General features: G+C 65.3%; 1 protein-coding gene across 2 annotated transcripts in view; it reads right to left on the bottom strand.

Moving 5' to 3' along the window:
- ZBTB7A (zinc finger and BTB domain containing 7A) overlaps positions 1–15,618 on the bottom strand; it is a 21,526-nt gene extending 5,908 nt beyond the window's left edge. The window contains exons 1-2 of one of the 2 annotated variants that reach the window (XM_017507386.2): positions 15,066–15,618; positions 3,436–4,712 (exon numbers count right to left, since the gene is read on the bottom strand). In XM_017507386.2, the coding sequence (XP_017362875.1) occupies positions 3,436–4,697 (1,262 nt within the window). In that variant the 5' untranslated portion in view covers positions 4,698–4,712; positions 15,066–15,618. Of the gene's footprint in view, positions 1–3,435; positions 4,713–13,822; positions 14,282–15,065 lie in introns of those variants that run through there. The other variant, XM_017507387.1, reaches the window with a different exon arrangement.
- Positions 15,619–16,990: the final 1,372 nt, after the last annotated feature.

Raw genomic sequence — 16,990 nt, 5'->3', positions numbered from 1 at the left:
AAAAAAAAAAAAAAAAAAGAAGAAGAAAATGTAGCGGTGTCTTGCCTATTTCCATTGCATGTTGCCATTCCACAGTAATAAAGTAGACTGCTTCCGGGATCTGGAGGGCAGGGGGGAGCCCTGGGTCTCAGGAGCCCGGGCTAGAATCTGACCTGCTCCTTGCTGCTGCCTATTGTGCCCCACATCTGAGCCACTTTGGGCTTCTTCCTTCTCACACTCAACAGACTGAAGGCTTTTTCAGTGTGGGGACTGGCAAACTCCTATGCATCCCTCAAAGCCCTACCTTGAATGCCCTTCTCCTTTTCCTAATTCACAAAGACCTGTCTCCCCTCTGGGTTCCTCCAGCTCTAAGTCCCTCCCTCTGGCGCTAGCTACAGAACTGGTGTCCCTAACTTTAACACCTCCTTGGCTCTCTGTTGCCCTGTGGATCAAGGCCTGGCTGTTTGCAACCAGACCCTGACCTCTCTGGCCCTGCGGCCCCACTGAAGCCAACAGAACATGGTAACTTGCTAACAGAACCCTGGCCTAACCAGCTCTGTCAGCCGCCTCTAGGCCTCTGGTGTCTACCAATCACCTCCTGCAAAGCCCACGGACAAGGTCTCTGGGCTGCTCTGCCCAGATCTGGCAGAGGGCCAGGGTCACAGAGGGGATGGCAGCCACAAGGTTTTTCTAGAACTGTGCAGAGACTCCCCTGATGAGCCTGGGAGGCCCAGAGGGAGGAAGTGCCTTGCCTGGGGCTGCACAGCCGGCCAGAGGCCACGAAGAGGCGGGGTGGGGGTGGAGGTATCCCTAGTTTCATCACCCTGAGCCCCAGCCTGGGTAATTATAGCCCCGGCTACCACAGGCCCCGCTTACTCAACGCCCCGCTGTGACTCAGAGGGGCCTCGGGCTCCCAGGCTTTTGTTGGGGGGTGGGTGCTGGTGCCCTGGAGAAGGGGGACTGAGGCTCAGAGTGGGGAAAAGAGGAAGCAGGTGGGTATGCCTCAGGGTGGGAGGAAGAGACTTCAACGAGTGTCACTCTCTCAGCCTCAGTTTCCCCGACAGACGGGATCAGCCCGGGGGTCGGGTAGGGTGTACTCTGCGGTGCCCGAGTCAGAATGAAACTGGGCCAGGGAGGTGGAGCGGTGGGGGCAGCATCTTAGCCCAGCCTGGTCCTCTCTGCAGACCTGGGCTCTCTGTACCCACCAAGCTGCTCTTCCTGAGCTCAGAGATGAGCCCACAGTGACCTCAGGACCCCTGCCTGAAGGAAGAGGAGACCCCCAAGATCTGCAGTACCCCAGTCTCACCAAGGAGGGGCAAGCCACCAGCTACAATGCCTGCCTCCCAGTCAGCGACCTTTGCCCCCTGCCTGGCACTCCTGGGCGCTGGAGTCCAGGCCGCACCCTCCTCTCCTGGCCTGCTGGGGAGGGGTCCGGGGTGCTGGGTAGGGGGAGCTGGGGAGGGGGTCAGTCCTAGTTCCTGTCCCCACAGGGCGGGGCCGGGAAGCTGGGACAATGGCCTCTTTCTTCGGCCCCCGGTGGGCGTGGCTGGGGGAACCCCAGGGCAGTAGAGGGGCAGGGGGTGGTGCTGAGTCACCCAGCCTGGCCAGGTCCCTGCCTGCCAGCCTCCTGCCCCCACCGCTGCAGCCTGCCCTGGATCTACGAGGCCCGGCCAGCCACCTCTGGACTCCTAAGACCAAATCGGACACTGCGCCGGCGCGGCCTTGAACGCCTGCTGTTCAGGGACCAGGCCCCAAGGCTCCCACAGTGCTCTCTCAAGCTGAGCTGGCCTCAGGGCCTCCTGCACTGGCTGTTCCCTCTGCCTGGAACGCCCGTTCCTGCATCTCCTCTCCCCATCCTTCAGGACCAGCAAGCCTGTCCCCAGCACCTACAACAGGGCTTGGCACCGGAAGATGCTTCAGAAATGCTGGCTGATGAAGCCAATGACCGGGCTCACGGGAAACTCAACAGCCTGGCTCTCCCTCCCTAAGCCTGAGCGCCGGTCACCCTCTCCCAAAGCAAGAAGAGAAAAAAATCCAAACGTGCAGAAGAGAAGAACCAGCCCTCTACAGCAGAAGAGCGACTGTGCCTTCCCACCCGCCTCCCGCACTTCAGCCCTGACACGCACGCTTCGCATTAGACAAAGCTGTCATCTTACGCCTGGTCTGTGCCGTCACCCACTGGGATGTCCACACACGAGGGCAAGGGCGTGGCTGTTCTTAACAGGCACACCGGCCAGGGACGCGGCAACTTTGGGCCTGAGGTGGGTTGTGCCTGTGTGTTTGTGCATGTACGTGTGCCCGTTGGTGCACTGTTTGCACGCATGTGCGTGTTCATCTGTGCATGTGTGCATCTGGTGTGCGTGTGTGCATGTATGTGTCGGTGTGTGTGTGCATGTGTGTGCGTGTGCATGTCTGTTCCTGTGTATGTGTGTGTACATGTGTGCGTGCATGAGTGTGTGCATGTGCGTGTGCCTGCGTTGTGTGCATGTGTATGTATGTGGATCTCTTGTGCATGTATGTGTGTGTCTGTGTGCCTCTGTACATGTGCATCTGTGTGCGTGTGTGCATGTATGTGTCGGTGTGTGTGTGCATGTGTGTGTGCGTGTGCATGTCTGTTCCTGTGTGTACATGTGTGTGCGTGCATGAGTGTGTGCATGTGCATGTGTGCCTGCGTTGTGTGCATGTGTATGTATGTGGATCTCTTGTGCATGTATGTGTGTGTCTGTGTGCCTCTGTACATGTGCATCTGTGTGCGTGTGTGCATGTATGTGTCGGTGTGTGTGTGCATGTGTGTGTGCGTGTGCATGTCTGTTCCTGTGTGTACATGTGTGTGCGTGCATGAGTGTGTGCATGTGCATGTGTGCCTGCGTTGTGTGCATGTGTATGTATGTGGATCTCTTGTGCATGTATGTGTGTGTCTGTGTGCCTCTGTACATGTGCATCTGTGTGCGTGTGTGCATGTATGTGTCGTGCATGTGTGCATATGCGTGTGTGCATGTGTGTCTGTGCCCGTGTGTGTGCGTGTATGTCTGTGTGCATGCATGTGTGTGCATGTGCGTGTGTGCCTGTGTTGTGTGCATGTGTATGTATGTGGATATCTGTGTGCATGTATGTGTGTGTCTGTGTGCCTGTGTACATGTGCATCTGTGTGCGTGTGTGCATGTGCGTGTGTGCCTGCGTTGTGTGCATATGTATGTGGATCTGTATGTGTGTCCCTGTGTGTGTATGAGTGTGTGCATGCATGTGTGTGCATGTGCGTGCGTGGCTGCGTTGTGTGCATGTGTATGCATGTGGATCTGTGTGTGCATGTATGTGTATGTCTGTGTGCCTGTGTACATGTGCACCTGTGTGCGTGTGTACATGCGTGTGCGGCACAGGGCAGAGGCGGGGAGGGCCTGTGGGCAGCAGGTGCAGGCAGAGTGCGGACGCGCCTCCCCTCCGCCGCAGGCAGCTCACCTGGTGAAGCGGACCTTGCAGATGTTGCACTCGTAGGGCTTCTCGCCCGTGTGGGTGCGGATGTGTCGCGGCAGCTTGCCGGCGCCCTGGATGACCTTCTCGCAGATGGGGCACTTCTGGAAGGCCTTGGCTCGGATCTTCTTCTCTACCTTCTGCGACCAGGCTGGGTAGACGTCGCCGTCGTGGGCGCCGCTGAAGTACTTCAGGTAGTAGTCCATGACACCCTTGTCGTCGGCCCGCGACTCCTCGTCGCTGTCCCCCGCCGCGGTCCCCGCCCGGCCCACCGACGACATCATCTGCTGCAGCAGCGTGCTGGCCGCCAGCCCGTCTACGTCGGGCCCGTCCCCGTCCTCGCCCTCGGCCGCTCCCGACAGGAAGCCCGGGGAGTCGCCCGGCTCGGGGGCCGCCTCCGACAGCGAGGCGGCCTCCTCCTCTCCGCCCCGGCCGTAGTGGCCATTCTGCGTGGCAGAGGGCGGGGCCACGGGTGGCGGAAAGAGACCCCCGGTGGGGGCATCCTCATCCCGCTCCGGCCACAGACCCGGGTTGCTGTCTGCCTCGTCCCCGTCCGCCGTCGGGGGCCGCTCGGCAGGGGGGCCCGGCCCATAGAAGTCTAGCCCGTTGCAGTCGCCTGCGGCCACCGCGGCCACAGCAGCGGCCACGGCCTCCTTGGTGGCATCCAGGTCATCGTCAGACGCCCCAAAGGCAGACCACGGGAAGCTGGCGGCGGCGGCGGCGGCGGCGGGGGGCAGGCTGTTCATGGGGTTGCTCTGGAAGAACTCGAGGTACTCCTTGGCACGGAGGAGGTTGCGCTGATCAATTTGATCTACAAGGTCCAGCTGCCCGGCGTCGGCGCCCGCGTCGGCCGCCAGGATCTGCCGGTCCAGGAGGTCGGCGCACACGTGGCTCACGGCGGGGATCTCCAGCAGGCGGGCGGCGCTGAGGATGTCACCCACGTTGGCCGTGCTGACGGTGAGCGTGGCCGTGTAGGCGAAGTCCATGAGCGCGGTGAGCGCCTCGGCGCTGACGAAGTCGATCTCGTACACGTTCTGCTGGTCCACCACGGCGCCCGACGTGAACAGCTTCTTGAAGTACTGGCTGCAGGCGGCCAGCACTGAGCGGTGCGTGGGGAATTCGCGGCCCTCCACCAGGATCACCACGTCGCACAGCAGGCCCTGCGTCCGCTGCTCGTTGAGCCCACTCAGGATGTCGCTGCTGTGGTCGGGGAACGGGATCCCGATGGGGCCGTCCACGCCGCCGGCCATCTTCCGCGCCGAGACCTGCAGCAGCGGGGAGGAAGAGGGCGTTTATGAGTGGGGGCGCGGGGTTTCCTGTGCCCACTGCCAAGGCCCCAAGACCCTTGAGGAGCAGCGCTCCACCTGCCGCCCCCAGCCTCGGGTTCCCATCTGAACGTGAAGGCAGTCAGGTATCTGCCTTCCCAGCCCATTTCCCCAGCTGTGCGTCAGAGCAACAGACTCCCGCCTCCAGCCTCTTTTGTTTTCAGTAGAGACGGGCTTTCACCTTGTTGGCCAGGCTGGTCTCGAACTCCTGGACACAAATGATCCAACCACCTCGGCCTCCCAGGGTACTAGGATTACAGGTGTCAGCCACCGCGCCCCACCTGAGCATGAGGACAGCCAGATGTCCTGGCTCCCCAGCCTCAGTTTCACCAGCTGTTCCCAAGGGCAGTCAAATGTCCTAGTTCTCTAGCCTGTTTCCCCAGCTGTGCACAAAAGCGATCAGATGTCCTGTCCCCAGACGCAGTTTCCCCAGTGGTGCATGATGACGGCCAGGTGTCCCGCCTCCGCCAGCCTCAGTTTCCCCAGCTGTGCATGAGAACAGCCAGGTGTCCCGCCTCCCCCCCAGCCTCAGTTTCTCATCTGTACACGAGGGCAGTCAGATATTGTGCCTCCCCAGCCTCAGTTTCCCCAGCTGTGCATGAGAACAGCCAGGTGTCCCGCCTCCCCCCCAGCCTCAGTTTCTCATCTGTACACGAGGGCAGTCAGATATTGTGCCTCCCCAGCCTCAGTTTCCCCAGCTGTGCCCAAGGGGAGTCAGATGTCCTGTGCCGGCAAAACCCACACTGGACGCTTAGTGTCACAGGCACACTGGCACCACCCCTCCCAGGAGGGCCCCCAGGAATGCATGTTGAAAGGACACACTGAGAGGCTGAGGTGGGCAGATCACCTGAGGTCAGGAGTTCAAGACCAGCCTGGCCCACATGGCCGGCATTTGGTAGAAATCCGTCTCTACTAAAAATACATAAACCAGCTGGGCGTGGTGGCAAGCACCTGTAATCCCAGCTACTCTAGAGGCTGAGGCAGGAGAACCCAGGTGGTGGAGGTTGTGGTAAGCCAAGATTGAGGCACTGCACTCCAGCCTGGGTGACCAAGTGAGACTCGCTCTCAAAAAAACATAAAGGAAAATGCATTTTGAGGTGCCACAGGAGCACACAGTCGGTGCTCAAGAACAGTGCCCTGATCTCAGCCATTTTCCTGTTGGTCCGAGTACGGGCTTCGGCTGACACAGACGGGCGGTCACACAGTGACTTTTACAAAACACCTACTTAGGCTGGGCGCAGTGGCTCACGCCTGTAATCCCAGCACTTTGGGAGGCTGAGGTGGGCGGATCACGAGGTCAAGAGATAGAGACCAGCCTGGCCAACATGCTGAAACCCCGTCTCTACTAAAAATGCAAAAATTAGCCAGGCGTGGTGGCACGTGCCTATAATCCCAGCTACTAGGGAGGCCAAGGCAGGAGAATCACTTGAACCCGGGAGGCAGGGGTTGCAGTGAGGTGAAATGGTGCGGCTGCACTCCAGCCTGGTGAGGGCAAGACTCCGTCTCAAAACAAAACAAACCCCACAAAACACCTACTTCATGCTGGTCCCAACGGAACCCGACCGGTGGCACCCGCTATCGTGAGCTGAGGCCGCCTGCCCCAGCCCCACAGTCAGAAGACAGTGGCATATGAACTCAGACTGGGAGTGGGCCTAAGAGCTGGCCCCCCGGCCCCCCAGCTCCCCAGCCTCCTGCCTCCTGGTCGAGCCTGGTTCTTTTCAGGGGGCTCTGAGTCAGCAGGAAGGGGTGTGGTCGAGGCCGGGGACCCAGAGACGAAACCCTGCCGAGGTCAAGGCCACTGTGGGTGTGCCCTGTCAGGGCAGGGCCAGTGACTCCGCAGGCTAAACCCCTTCCTGCCCCTCAGAGCCCCCAGCCTGCAGCCCAGCCCTAGCTGTGAGTAACAGAGGAGCCCAGGCCCCCGCCCAGGAGGAGCAGGGAGCCGGGGAACCCCCATCACCTCCTGCCACAGGCCCATTTGGCAGCCCTTCCCGAACTCCCAGACACCCCGGCTGCGCTGTTCAGCCCCAGACAAGGCCCTGGCCCTCTCTGGGCCTCAGTCTCCCTATCCGTCAAATGGGCAGAGGTTTCGGGCAGCGCCAGGTCCTGGGGGGACTGTGTCTGTCCCACCCCTCTCTCCCCCTCCCTCCTTTTTTCCACCTTCCCCTTCGCTGTGACTCATCCGCCCACTCGGAGCTTGTGCAACCCTCTGGCCCCTGTCCCCACCCCTCCGCCCTCTCCTGGGAGCCCCCGGCTGCCCCGAGTCACCCAGCACAGCTCACATTCCTCCCTGCCTGCTGGCAGCTCTCGGGCCAGAGCCCCTGGGCAAGGCCCCTGGGGAGAGGGCCCGAGCCAGGCCTCTCATAGCCTCCTTTTAGGCCATGGGACCCTCCTGCCCCCCACAGCCTGGCAGCCGGATGGGCTTGAGCCAGGCCCCACAAGGGAGGCACGGTGTTGGTCCAGACGGACCCAAAGCCCAGGGCCCTCCTCACAGGGCCTGAGCTGCCGGGCGACACAGAGGCCTTTGTGAGCTTGCTCAGCACCACCACGCTCCCCAGGTCCCCTCCGCCCGCCCTCCTTCCCTCCTTCCAGCCTCGGCCCAGGCCCCGGCTGCTCAGCGCCTGCGTCCGCTCCGAGGCCTGCAGTGGGGCAGTGGGGCTCAGATGTGGCTGCTGGGAGCAGGGAGGGTGGGACCCCACCCGGGTCTCCGCCCCGGAAAGCCTCCGAGGAGCCCCCTTCGGTGGTGTCCACCCCCTGCCACCATCTGCCGTCTGGCCCTGGGCCGCAGGGAGCGTGAGAGCAGATGGAGCTCTGGATCAGACAGGCCCGGGCCCTCCTACCCACCCCAGCACCCACCCTCTGACCCAGGCCACCAACGCCCCAAGATGGCCACGCCAGGCCTGCGGGGCCGCTCTTCCCCTCAGGTGACCACGGTCCCTGCTCTGGGTGGCTCAGAGGTGTCTCTCCTAGGGCCTGGAGGATGGGCCCAAAATAACCCAGGGGTCTCAGCCACCTCTGGGAGTCCCAGCTATCAAGAAGATCCCAGTTCCAGGCTGGGTCCGGGGGTCCCAGCCTCTGCCCTCTCCAGCCTGGGACCCTCCCTTGGGCCCCTGCTCCCCACTAAATATCACCAAGGCCCTCCCTCAAAGCAGCCAGGCCCAGGGTGATATCACCCAAGGAAAGCCCCCGTAAGAGGACCATTTCGCCGAAGAGAACGCCCGGGCCCAAGGGGGTCTGCCAGGGCTGACTCCCAGGGGCTGGGGGCCAGGAAATGATGGAGGGGCCTGCCCCCCACCCACCCAGGGCACAGCCCTGCCCTGGCCCTGGAAACCAAACTCGCTCTGAGACAACTGACCCACGCCCTCACTCCAGGAACACAAGCCACCTGCCGGCCACGCCCCGCACTACCACCCCCACCTGGGCCTCCTGGAGGCCGCCCCTAAGGAAAAGGCCGAAGACGCTGCCTCCAAGATGGGAGAGGGGAGGCCGGGCCCCAGCCAGAACACCCCCGGGCGGCCACGAAGTCTCGACAATAAGAAGTCCCCGAGTGCTGAAGCCCCACTGTGCGCCCGACACACAGTCCGCGCCTCCAGAGGTGGCGGCTTCGTTCCCCTCCTCCGGAAAGCCCCAGCCCCACGCCAGCCAGGTCCCCACCCCTGCCGGCCAGGGTCCCCTGGGCTCGGCCCACACCCACCCAGGGCCCCATCTTTCATCACAGCTCCTCCCCTGTGCTGGCCTCCGTGGGATTTCCGGGGCTGCTCGGTGCTGACTCGGCGGCCAAGGGGCAGGCCCTGGCAGGCCCCTCCTGGGCTGGAGGTGGGGCGCCTTCCTCCCCCTGGGCCGCTCCCGGGTCCCTAAGCCCAACCCTCCCAGGGCGGCGCACAGTAGGGGCGCAGCAAACCACCGGATAAACCAGAGACAGCCCGCACCCGGGCCCGCCCACCTGGCTGCAAGGCACACCCAGAAGCAGGGGGCTGTGCAGCCTGCCAGTCCCACCTCCCATCTAACCTAAGGGTCATTTGCTGCAGTGTCTGTCGAGAGCCACTGCACCCAGGCCGCCTTTTGGCCTCCTCTGTGCTACCTGCTTTTAGAAACCAACTGGGTGCCCTTCATTTCGTCTTCCCGGGGTTCCCGAGAGGCTCAGAGAGGTGAGGCGACCCAGCTCAGCTCACACAGCAGCCCTCTGACCTGGGCGGCTGCCACTCCCAGATGCCGAGGACTTGCCGAGAGCTCGGAAGCACCCTGATGTGGCTCGGAAGCCGCAGGTGTACCCAGGAAGGCCCCTGGCATCCGGAGAAGGGCGTCCCAGCACAGGGAGTGGCAGAAGCTGAGGCCTGGAAGTGGCTGACTGGGGACAGGCAGAGAGGAGGCGGCATCGCTAGCACAGGGTACGGGAGCTAGGGGACTCCCCAAGGTCACACAACAAGGTGAGGGCTAGGGCCGGCCGGCCTCCCCTGACCCCCAATCCTCAGGATGGAGACGGGGCCGCCAGCCAGGGGGCTGGGCAGGCCACTGCCACCGACCGCCTTCCCGAAGGACACTTCCTGGGGCCCATCTAATGAGGGGCTCAGGGCCCTCATACAACCCTCTGCCCAGGGAGAGCAGGAGAGGCCAAAGGGACCTCTCACCCCGCCTGTGTGCTGTGCAGAGCAGCACGGGTTCAAATCCCAGCTCCCCCACCTCCAGGCTATGTGAGTGTGGACAAGATGCAAGACCTCTGTGAGCTTCCGTCTCCTGGGGGATGGGGTTTGTGACATTGGAAAGGGGCCCCCCCAATATGCCAGTGTGGTCAGGGCCCGCTCACATCCATGCAGCAAACTCAGCCCAGGGACCTACTGTGCGCTAGAGCCAGTCCCCAAAACACACTGCCAGGCTGTGCGTTCAGCACCCCTCTCGGATGGGAACTTCGTCCCTGAATGCTATTCTGGGAAGCCGGTCCCCCCTCACCTACTAAGGGAGTGTGGGTGGTGGGGTCTGAAGAGGAAGCTGGAAGGGGAGACCAAGCCCAGAGAGGGTGGGTGGCCGGCCCAAGGTCACCCTACCAGCCTGGTGTGCAGGTGTGGCTGCCAGGCCCGCACCCGGCAGCCCCTGCCCCCTCCCCGCCCGGCAGCCTGTGTTGCAAGGTTGGCCCCGACGGGTTACCCCGCCCTGACCTGGTGCCAAGCCCCGCCTGGCCCAGTCCCCGGCCCGGGTTTAATGGGACAGGAATGCAGTGTCCCGATCGGGGGGCACCAACGGCCTGGGGTGGCTGCCAGCTGCCAGCCCGCCCCCTGCCCGCCTGCCCTTGCCCGAAGGCCTCCTTCTGGGCCAGACTCGGAGCAAACAGGCCCTCGGCCATTTTATGTGTCCATTTATTGCCCTAAATGGGGAGGGGCTTCCTGCCCGGGGCCTTAAAGGGACAGCAGGAAGGCCGCGGGGGCCCAGTGGGAAGTGTGGCGGTGGGGATGGGGGCAGCGATGAGGAGGCCAGGGGGATCCCATCTGATGCCCAACTCAGGGGTGGGACCGAGGCCCACCCGGTTCCCACACTCTGAGTGCTGTCGTGGGCCAGGACGCCTAGCCTGGAGCCTGAGCCTGAGCCTAGGTTCTAGGAGGAAGCTTCACGACAGCAGTGGAGGGGCTGAGCTTCCCGTCACCGGGGGCAAGCAAGGCCTGACTCTCAGACGCCCATCCTTGTCCACCTTACTGTCAGCCCAGGCTGCACCTGCTTAGCCGAGATGCCTGTGAGAGGCCGGGGTGACCTCTCTCCCTCCCCTGAGGGAGGCCTGTGTGTCACCTGGACATGCCCGCACCACCCCCACCCTTGCCTGAGCAGGTGGAAGGCTAGGCTGGGGAGCCCAGCGGCCTGCAGAACATAGCCAGATCCTTCTCTCAGGTATCCTGATAGGTGGGATGGGCCTTCTTTTCCAGTCAAACCAGAAAGGCGTGGGTGGCGACACTTCCACCCAGGCCGTCCACAGCCTGCTGGGGGGACAGATGGAGGGGCTGGTCCTTTGGCCACGCTCCTCCCAAGCGCCGGATTCTCCAAGGGGCGCCTTCTGCGCTTTGGGGCTCTGGACTCGGCGCTCGGGGAGGCTGGGCCTCGATAATCGCTCTAGAGACCCACAGTACCCGCGGGCCCCCACAGTGCTGGAAGGCAGGATCTGTGTCCATGCCCCATTTTGCAGAAGGGGAACAGGATCAGAGAGGGGGAGCAGCTTGGCCGGGGTCACACAGCAGAACTGGAATTTGAGCCCGGGCCGTCCGTCTGGCTCCAGCCTGCCTAACTAGTCCTCCCACGGCTCCTTCCATCCCCCTTCCTGGCCCCCGGATACCAGCAGGAGGTGAAATCCCCCTACCCTGGGGCTGAGGAGCTGAGAGAACGCTTATTCTCATACCCTCAGCGCTGCGTTGCAGGGCGCCCGGGGCAGGGCTGGAGTCCAGCTGACACAGGTGACCTCAGAGAGGGGTCCCCTGGCCCTGGAGTCCTCAGGACAGCCCCCCCAAGGGCCCAATACGGTACACAGCAGTCACTCAACAAACGTTCCCAAGGACCCACTGAGCAAACCCTGGGGACAACACGCTAGGGCTGACGATCCTCTCCCCACTGTCTGGATGGGAAGACTGAGGCTGGCCGAGAGGGAGTAACTGCCCGGGGTGGGCCCAAGGCCTGGGCTGGGATTCCACTGCACTCACCTCCACCAAAGCTTGTTCCTCTGGTCCCTGTTGCCCAGGGCTACTGCAGGGTGGGTTGTGGTCTGGCAGGTGAAGGCTGGGGGGCAGGTCTCTCATGCAGCTCTGACCCACACCCCACACTCGGGTCCCTGCCATGCCCTGAGCTGACCCGGGAGCTCCCACCATGGAGAAGACAGCATGGGTGGCTTTGCAGGCACCAGCTGGGGGACCCTGAGCGCCCCACGCACACAGCACGCCCAGGCTGCAGGGGTCAAGGGGCTCGTCCAAGGTTGCAGAGCAAGCAGACCGGCATTCCAACCCCCAGGAGCGCTCCTTACAGCATCTGGGCTGCAGAGGGTCGGCTCTGCTGAGGTGACCTCCAGCTCCTGTGGTCGTAAAACCCAGAGCCCTGCCCGCCTCTGAGGGCCAAGGTGAGACGGGATGGTGGCTGGGCAGTCGGCGCACTGGAGAGGGGCGTCATATACACGTGCACCAGCAAGGGCCTGCCCGGTGAGGCTGGGAGGTGAGAGGGCTGTGCCTTGTGCTGTGTGACCTTGGGAGCCATGCTGGCCCTCTCTGGGCCTCAATGTCATCTTCGGACACAGGGTTTTAATAAGCCTCGGTGGCGCTCCATTTGCAGGCAGGTGCCTGCAGTTGAGCCTTTACTGCCAACCTCCAGCCCTGCTCAAAGACAGGTGGCCAGGCACCCCTCGGCCACCACACAGGGGGGACTTTGGACAGGCTGGGAGCTAGAAGGATGGACCACAGGAGACAGCTCTGCCTCCACCTGAGTGACCTTGGGCAGCTCTCTGCTTCTCCCCACGCCTCAGTCTCCCCTGCCCAGCACCTGCTCTGAGGCTTGCTCTAACCCCCAGTTTCCAAGCTCACATTCTGCCTCCCTCCCAGCCTCAGTTTCCCCCCTCATATGGCAACGGGGATCTGCCACCAGGTGGACCCAGCTATAGGTCAGAGGGACTCAAGGAAAGAAAAGAAAAAAAAAAAACAATAACAAAAACCCCAGCAGGGGACTTGTGATCGCCCCAAGAACCTTCCCGACCAGGCCCAGGCTGGGCTCTGCCTTGGCCCTTGCCAGGCGTCCGTCTCCTGCACAGAGCAAAGGACCCATCGCCTCCCTGCCGCCACCCGCGGGGCTCTGCCGAAGCGTGGCTGCCCGCCCGGGCCCGGGTGCTGACTGGTCGCCACGCAGCCAATCGGAACTGAATAATAAATACCCCCGGACTGACCCACGAATTAAAATTTCAGTGTCCCGGTTGGCTCTTCTTTCCTTCCTTAGACTTCGCTTTTCCAGCGGCCGGCTCCTGCCCCCCCTTCTCCCCCAGGCTCTGTCTCCACAGCAATGGCTGGTGGTAAACAGAGGCTACGGCCCTGCCGATAGGTGCTCTTGGGGGTGGCCCTCGGGGACAAACGCCCCCGGCCTGAAGCCCTCAGGCCCCGGCAGCAGCAGGGCCGGGCCTCGGCCTGGCCTCCCGGGGACCTCTCCCAGACCAGCTTGCCAATAGGAAGTGATCGCCGGTCGTGGGGGGGCACCCCCAGTGTGGGAGCGGCACGGTCAGGGTTACGCCCTGGTCCAGTTCTAGGGTTGGGGGGGGCTGACACGGAATCCCGACGCCCTCTTTGGAGGCAGCTGGCCCGGAGGTTGGGGGGGGGCCCACTGAGCCCGCCACCCATGGGTGAGCCAGGTGGGCGCCGCTGGTGGCAGGGGCACCAGCACCTCTGTAACTTCCGCCGGCTGGCTAGTGGGGAGAGGAGTTGCTGCCTCCCCCCTCCTCGCCGCCAACTCCTGGCTGCATTCCGCCAACATTTAGTGGGCGCCGACTGGGTGCCCGGGCCCGGGTGGACAGCACCCTCCCGCCACGGCCCACTGTGCGCCCCCACCAGCCAGCCCGGGCAGCACCTCCCAGAACCCGCAGAGGCCCGGGCCCTGGGAGGGCACCCGCTCCTCCTCTCGGCTCAGCCCCCGGCCAGGCTCCCAGGCCCCGGGCTAGGGCGAAGGGCGGGCTGGGTCTCCGGCCTCGGAGGTAGGGAGAGGGAGGGAGGGGGCCGGATCCCACCAGCTCCCCCCTCCTCTGCCCGGGCTCAGGCTTCGCACGTGGTGGTGGCGTCAAGGGGAAGGAGGGGGGGTCCGGGCCAGAGGAGACGGGGTCACGCGCATTGGGGGCGCGAGCGGCGGGGACTGAGGTGCCCTCTCCGCCCCCTCCCGCGGGTCGGAGCCGGACGGCCGCCAGGGCAGGGCGAGGGGCCAGGCCGGGCCCCCCACCCGGGGCTGAGTCAGGCCCAAGCGGGGGCAGGAAGCGGCCCCCTCCCCCGCCCCGGCCGCAGCGCGCGGCCCCCGCCCGGCCCGCGGGCCCCCGCCATGTCGCCCGCGCGGGGGGCTCCTACCTCCTTCCCGGGGCAGCGGCGAGGGGGCCCGGCCCCGGCGGCGGCGGTGGCGGCGGCTGCGGCTGGGCTGGCTCCCTCCGAGGGGCCGGGAGGCGGCAGTGAGCCTGGCCCCGCGCCACCCCCCGCCGCCGGCGGCCAATCCCCACCCGGGCTGGGGGGAGGGCGATGCAAATTACCCCGGATCTGGGTCCGCCCGCCCGCCTCCCCCACGCCCGGGCCCGGCCTGCGCTAGGCCGCGCATCCCCGGGCTCGCCTGCACCGCGCGGCCGCCCGGGCCGCTGCCCTCCCCGGGGAGCGCGGGGAGGGTGACCCCCCCCCCGGGCGAGGGGCCGAGGGGAGGGGGGCTGGGGACGGTTACACAACCAGGCGGGGAGGGACCCCGGGGCGGGGAGGGGGCCGGCCCGCGGGCCGCGCAGCCGGAAGCCGGGACCGCCACCGGCCCCTGGCGAGGGGAGCCCGGCTCCAGGCCCCGCCCCCAGGCCGGCTGGCCCCGCCCCCGCTCCGCGCCGCGCGATCGGCCCGCGCCCATTGGCTCTCCGGTCCGCCGCTCACCGCCCCTCCTCCGCACCGCCCCTACCCGCGGGCCGCGGCGGGCTGCCGGCGCGAGGCACCCTGGGACTTGTAGTCCAATCCGCCTGCCACCTGCCGGCCGCAAAAGGCGAGAGGACTACGACGCCCAGAGGTCCCCGCGGCCCCCCCGCCCACCCGGACACCCCACCCCTTCCCCTCCTTTGCAAAGCCCCCTCCCTGTTTTTCAGCCCCCTCCCCCCCATCCCCCATGGAGCTCAATCCTGGCCAACTCCAACGTATGCACGCAGCACCGAACAGGCCCCCGGGGGGCGAGGGCGCCCCTCGTCTTCAGCTGCAAACTTAGCAGGCGACGCGCCCCCCTATCTCCCCTCGCCGGCTCCCCCCATCCTCAATGCAGCCCTGCTTCCCCTCCCCCACTCCCCGCGCGCCTGGGAGCCCCGAAAAGCCATGCACCCGGGTTGGGGGGGCTGGCGCACAAGCCCATGCACTTCGCCCCCAATATCCCCTACCGGGCGGCGCCCCCTCCCGCACTCGGGATTCAGGGCGCCTCCAGCCTCCGGGCAGCTGCCAACCACCCCCTCCTCCGAAACTTGGGGGAACGTCCCCGGCTCCCCGGATCTCTCCTTCCCAAGGGGGCACCGGTGGGCGCAGCGCCCCCCGCCCGTCCCCGCCCTGCGCCCCGTGCCGGGGGCCGCGCCAGGCGCTGACTTACCTCGCGGGGCCGGGCCGGGCCGGGGCGCGCGGGGCCGGGGCCCGGAGTTGGGACTGGGCTCCCTCGGCCGCTCGCCTCCGGGGTCCGCGGCGCTCGCTCTGCCCGCGTCGCGCTGCCCTGGTCGCTTCCTCGCGCGGCGGCGGCGGCGTCACTGCCCCTACAGTAACTGTACAGTACAGCCAAAGCCCCGTATGATGCTCGCGACTCCCTTCCTGGTTTCTCCGAGGGCAAGAGGGGTCCTCCCTTGTCTTAAAGGTGCCGCAGCCGCCGGCCCCCCCACGCCCAGCCCGCCCCCCCCAGCCCGGCCTCGGAGGCCAGAACAGGCTCGGCAGGTCCCCTCTTGCCACGTCTCTGCCCTCCCGTGGGGCTTCGCCCGCTGCGCAGGGGAGACCGGGCTGTTATTAGGTTTTGTCAAGTGGGGGGGGTCCGGCCCGCCCCGGCGCGCCCCCCCGCCTCTGACCTCTCCGCCCCGCCGCGCGGCGCCGTGCCAGCTTGCCAGCTTATCTGGCCCCAGAGCTCCCCGGGGCGCGGGGGGAGAGGGCCCCCCGGGGCGGAGGGGGGTGGGGGCCTCCAGATAAACAGGCCCCCAGCCTCTGCGCAGGGGCGGGGTGCGGGGGGGCGCGGGCTGTGCCCCCGACGCCCGGGGCGTGGCAGGATGGCAGCGGGGGCGGGGAGCGCGGTGCGCACGGCGAGGAGCGACGCGGGCGTGGGTCGCGCGGCCGGGGCTGCCGGGGATGGTTGGGGGGGGCGAGGCGGTGGGGACCCCCCAGGCCAGGCGCCGGGCCTCAGTGGGCCCCGCCGCGCGCGAGGACCCGGGGGGTGGCCTCGCCAAGGATAACCCGGGTCCGCGGGGCTCCCGGGTCCCTAAATGAAACCACCAACCTGCCCGCCCGCGATTATATAAAGGAGTCGCCTCCACCCCGCTGCGCTAGGGGCGTCAGCGGGGGAAGGGGTTGGCGAGGGGCGGGGAGGGCGGTTGTTTTCCCGGCTCCGCGAGTTCCCGGACCCGGCTGCGGGCCGCGGGGCGGGACGGGGCCCGGGGCCCGGACGCCTGGGTCCTCGCGGGCCTCTCCTTTGCACCAGGGGGTCGGCGTGGCTCGCGAGGCGCGGACGTGAGGAGTGGGGAGGCGTTGGCTCAGTGCGACTTTTTTTTTTTTTCCCCTGTCCGTTTCTCCCACTTCCTCCCCGGTCGTGGGAGAGGTCCGGCGGGGACGGGGAAGGGGGAGGAGGGCATGAGCGTTGAGAACGTCCTGGCCCGGCCCGGGGACGGCAGGCTGGTGCGATCGGCCGCCTGGGAGGCTCTGGGACTCAGTTTCCCCCTCCTCATTCCTCCGCACGGAGAGTGCTGACAGCCGCTTGAGCTGCCGTTTCGTGAGCGCTCATCCAGTGGGTGACCCTGTCCCGGGTCTCGGTGCGCCTTCATTCTGACACCTAATCCCAGGGACGTGATTATTTCTTCTTATTATTGTCTGTCATTCTTATTACCAACACCACCTGACAGCGGGAACTATCACCGGCCTGAGTCAAGTGTACCCAGCCTGCCCTCTGACTTCAAAGCTCGTGTATGGCCTCTTCGCACAATTTTCTTAAAAGCGCCGTTCAACACCCAAACGGTTGAATTGGCTTTGGTAATAATAATTTGGCTTCAAGGGGAAACCCTGGAGGACCCCCGCTCCCGGAGGGGAAGTGAACTGTCTCAGGACTTGAAGCCTGAAACCAGCCGAGGAGGTGGGAAGGCACCCAGGGAGGGGCCGCGTGCATCTAGGGTGACGGTGTCACCCAGGGACTTTGCTCCGAGGACCCTGCCTTGGATAGAAGCCCTTCTTCCTTCAACCACCAGCCATCAGCGTCGGGACTAGGAGGCCAAACTGAAGCAGGATTCTTCTTAGATCCGATGCCCAGGCCTTTTTTTTTTTTTTTTTTTT

The sequence above is a fragment of the Cebus imitator genome, unplaced genomic scaffold, assembly GCF_001604975.1.
Source record: "Cebus imitator isolate Cc_AM_T3 unplaced genomic scaffold, Cebus_imitator-1.0 Scaffold375, whole genome shotgun sequence".
NCBI lineage: Eukaryota > Metazoa > Chordata > Mammalia > Primates > Cebidae > Cebus > Cebus imitator.
This window is presented reverse-complemented; position numbering and strand designations above follow the sequence as displayed.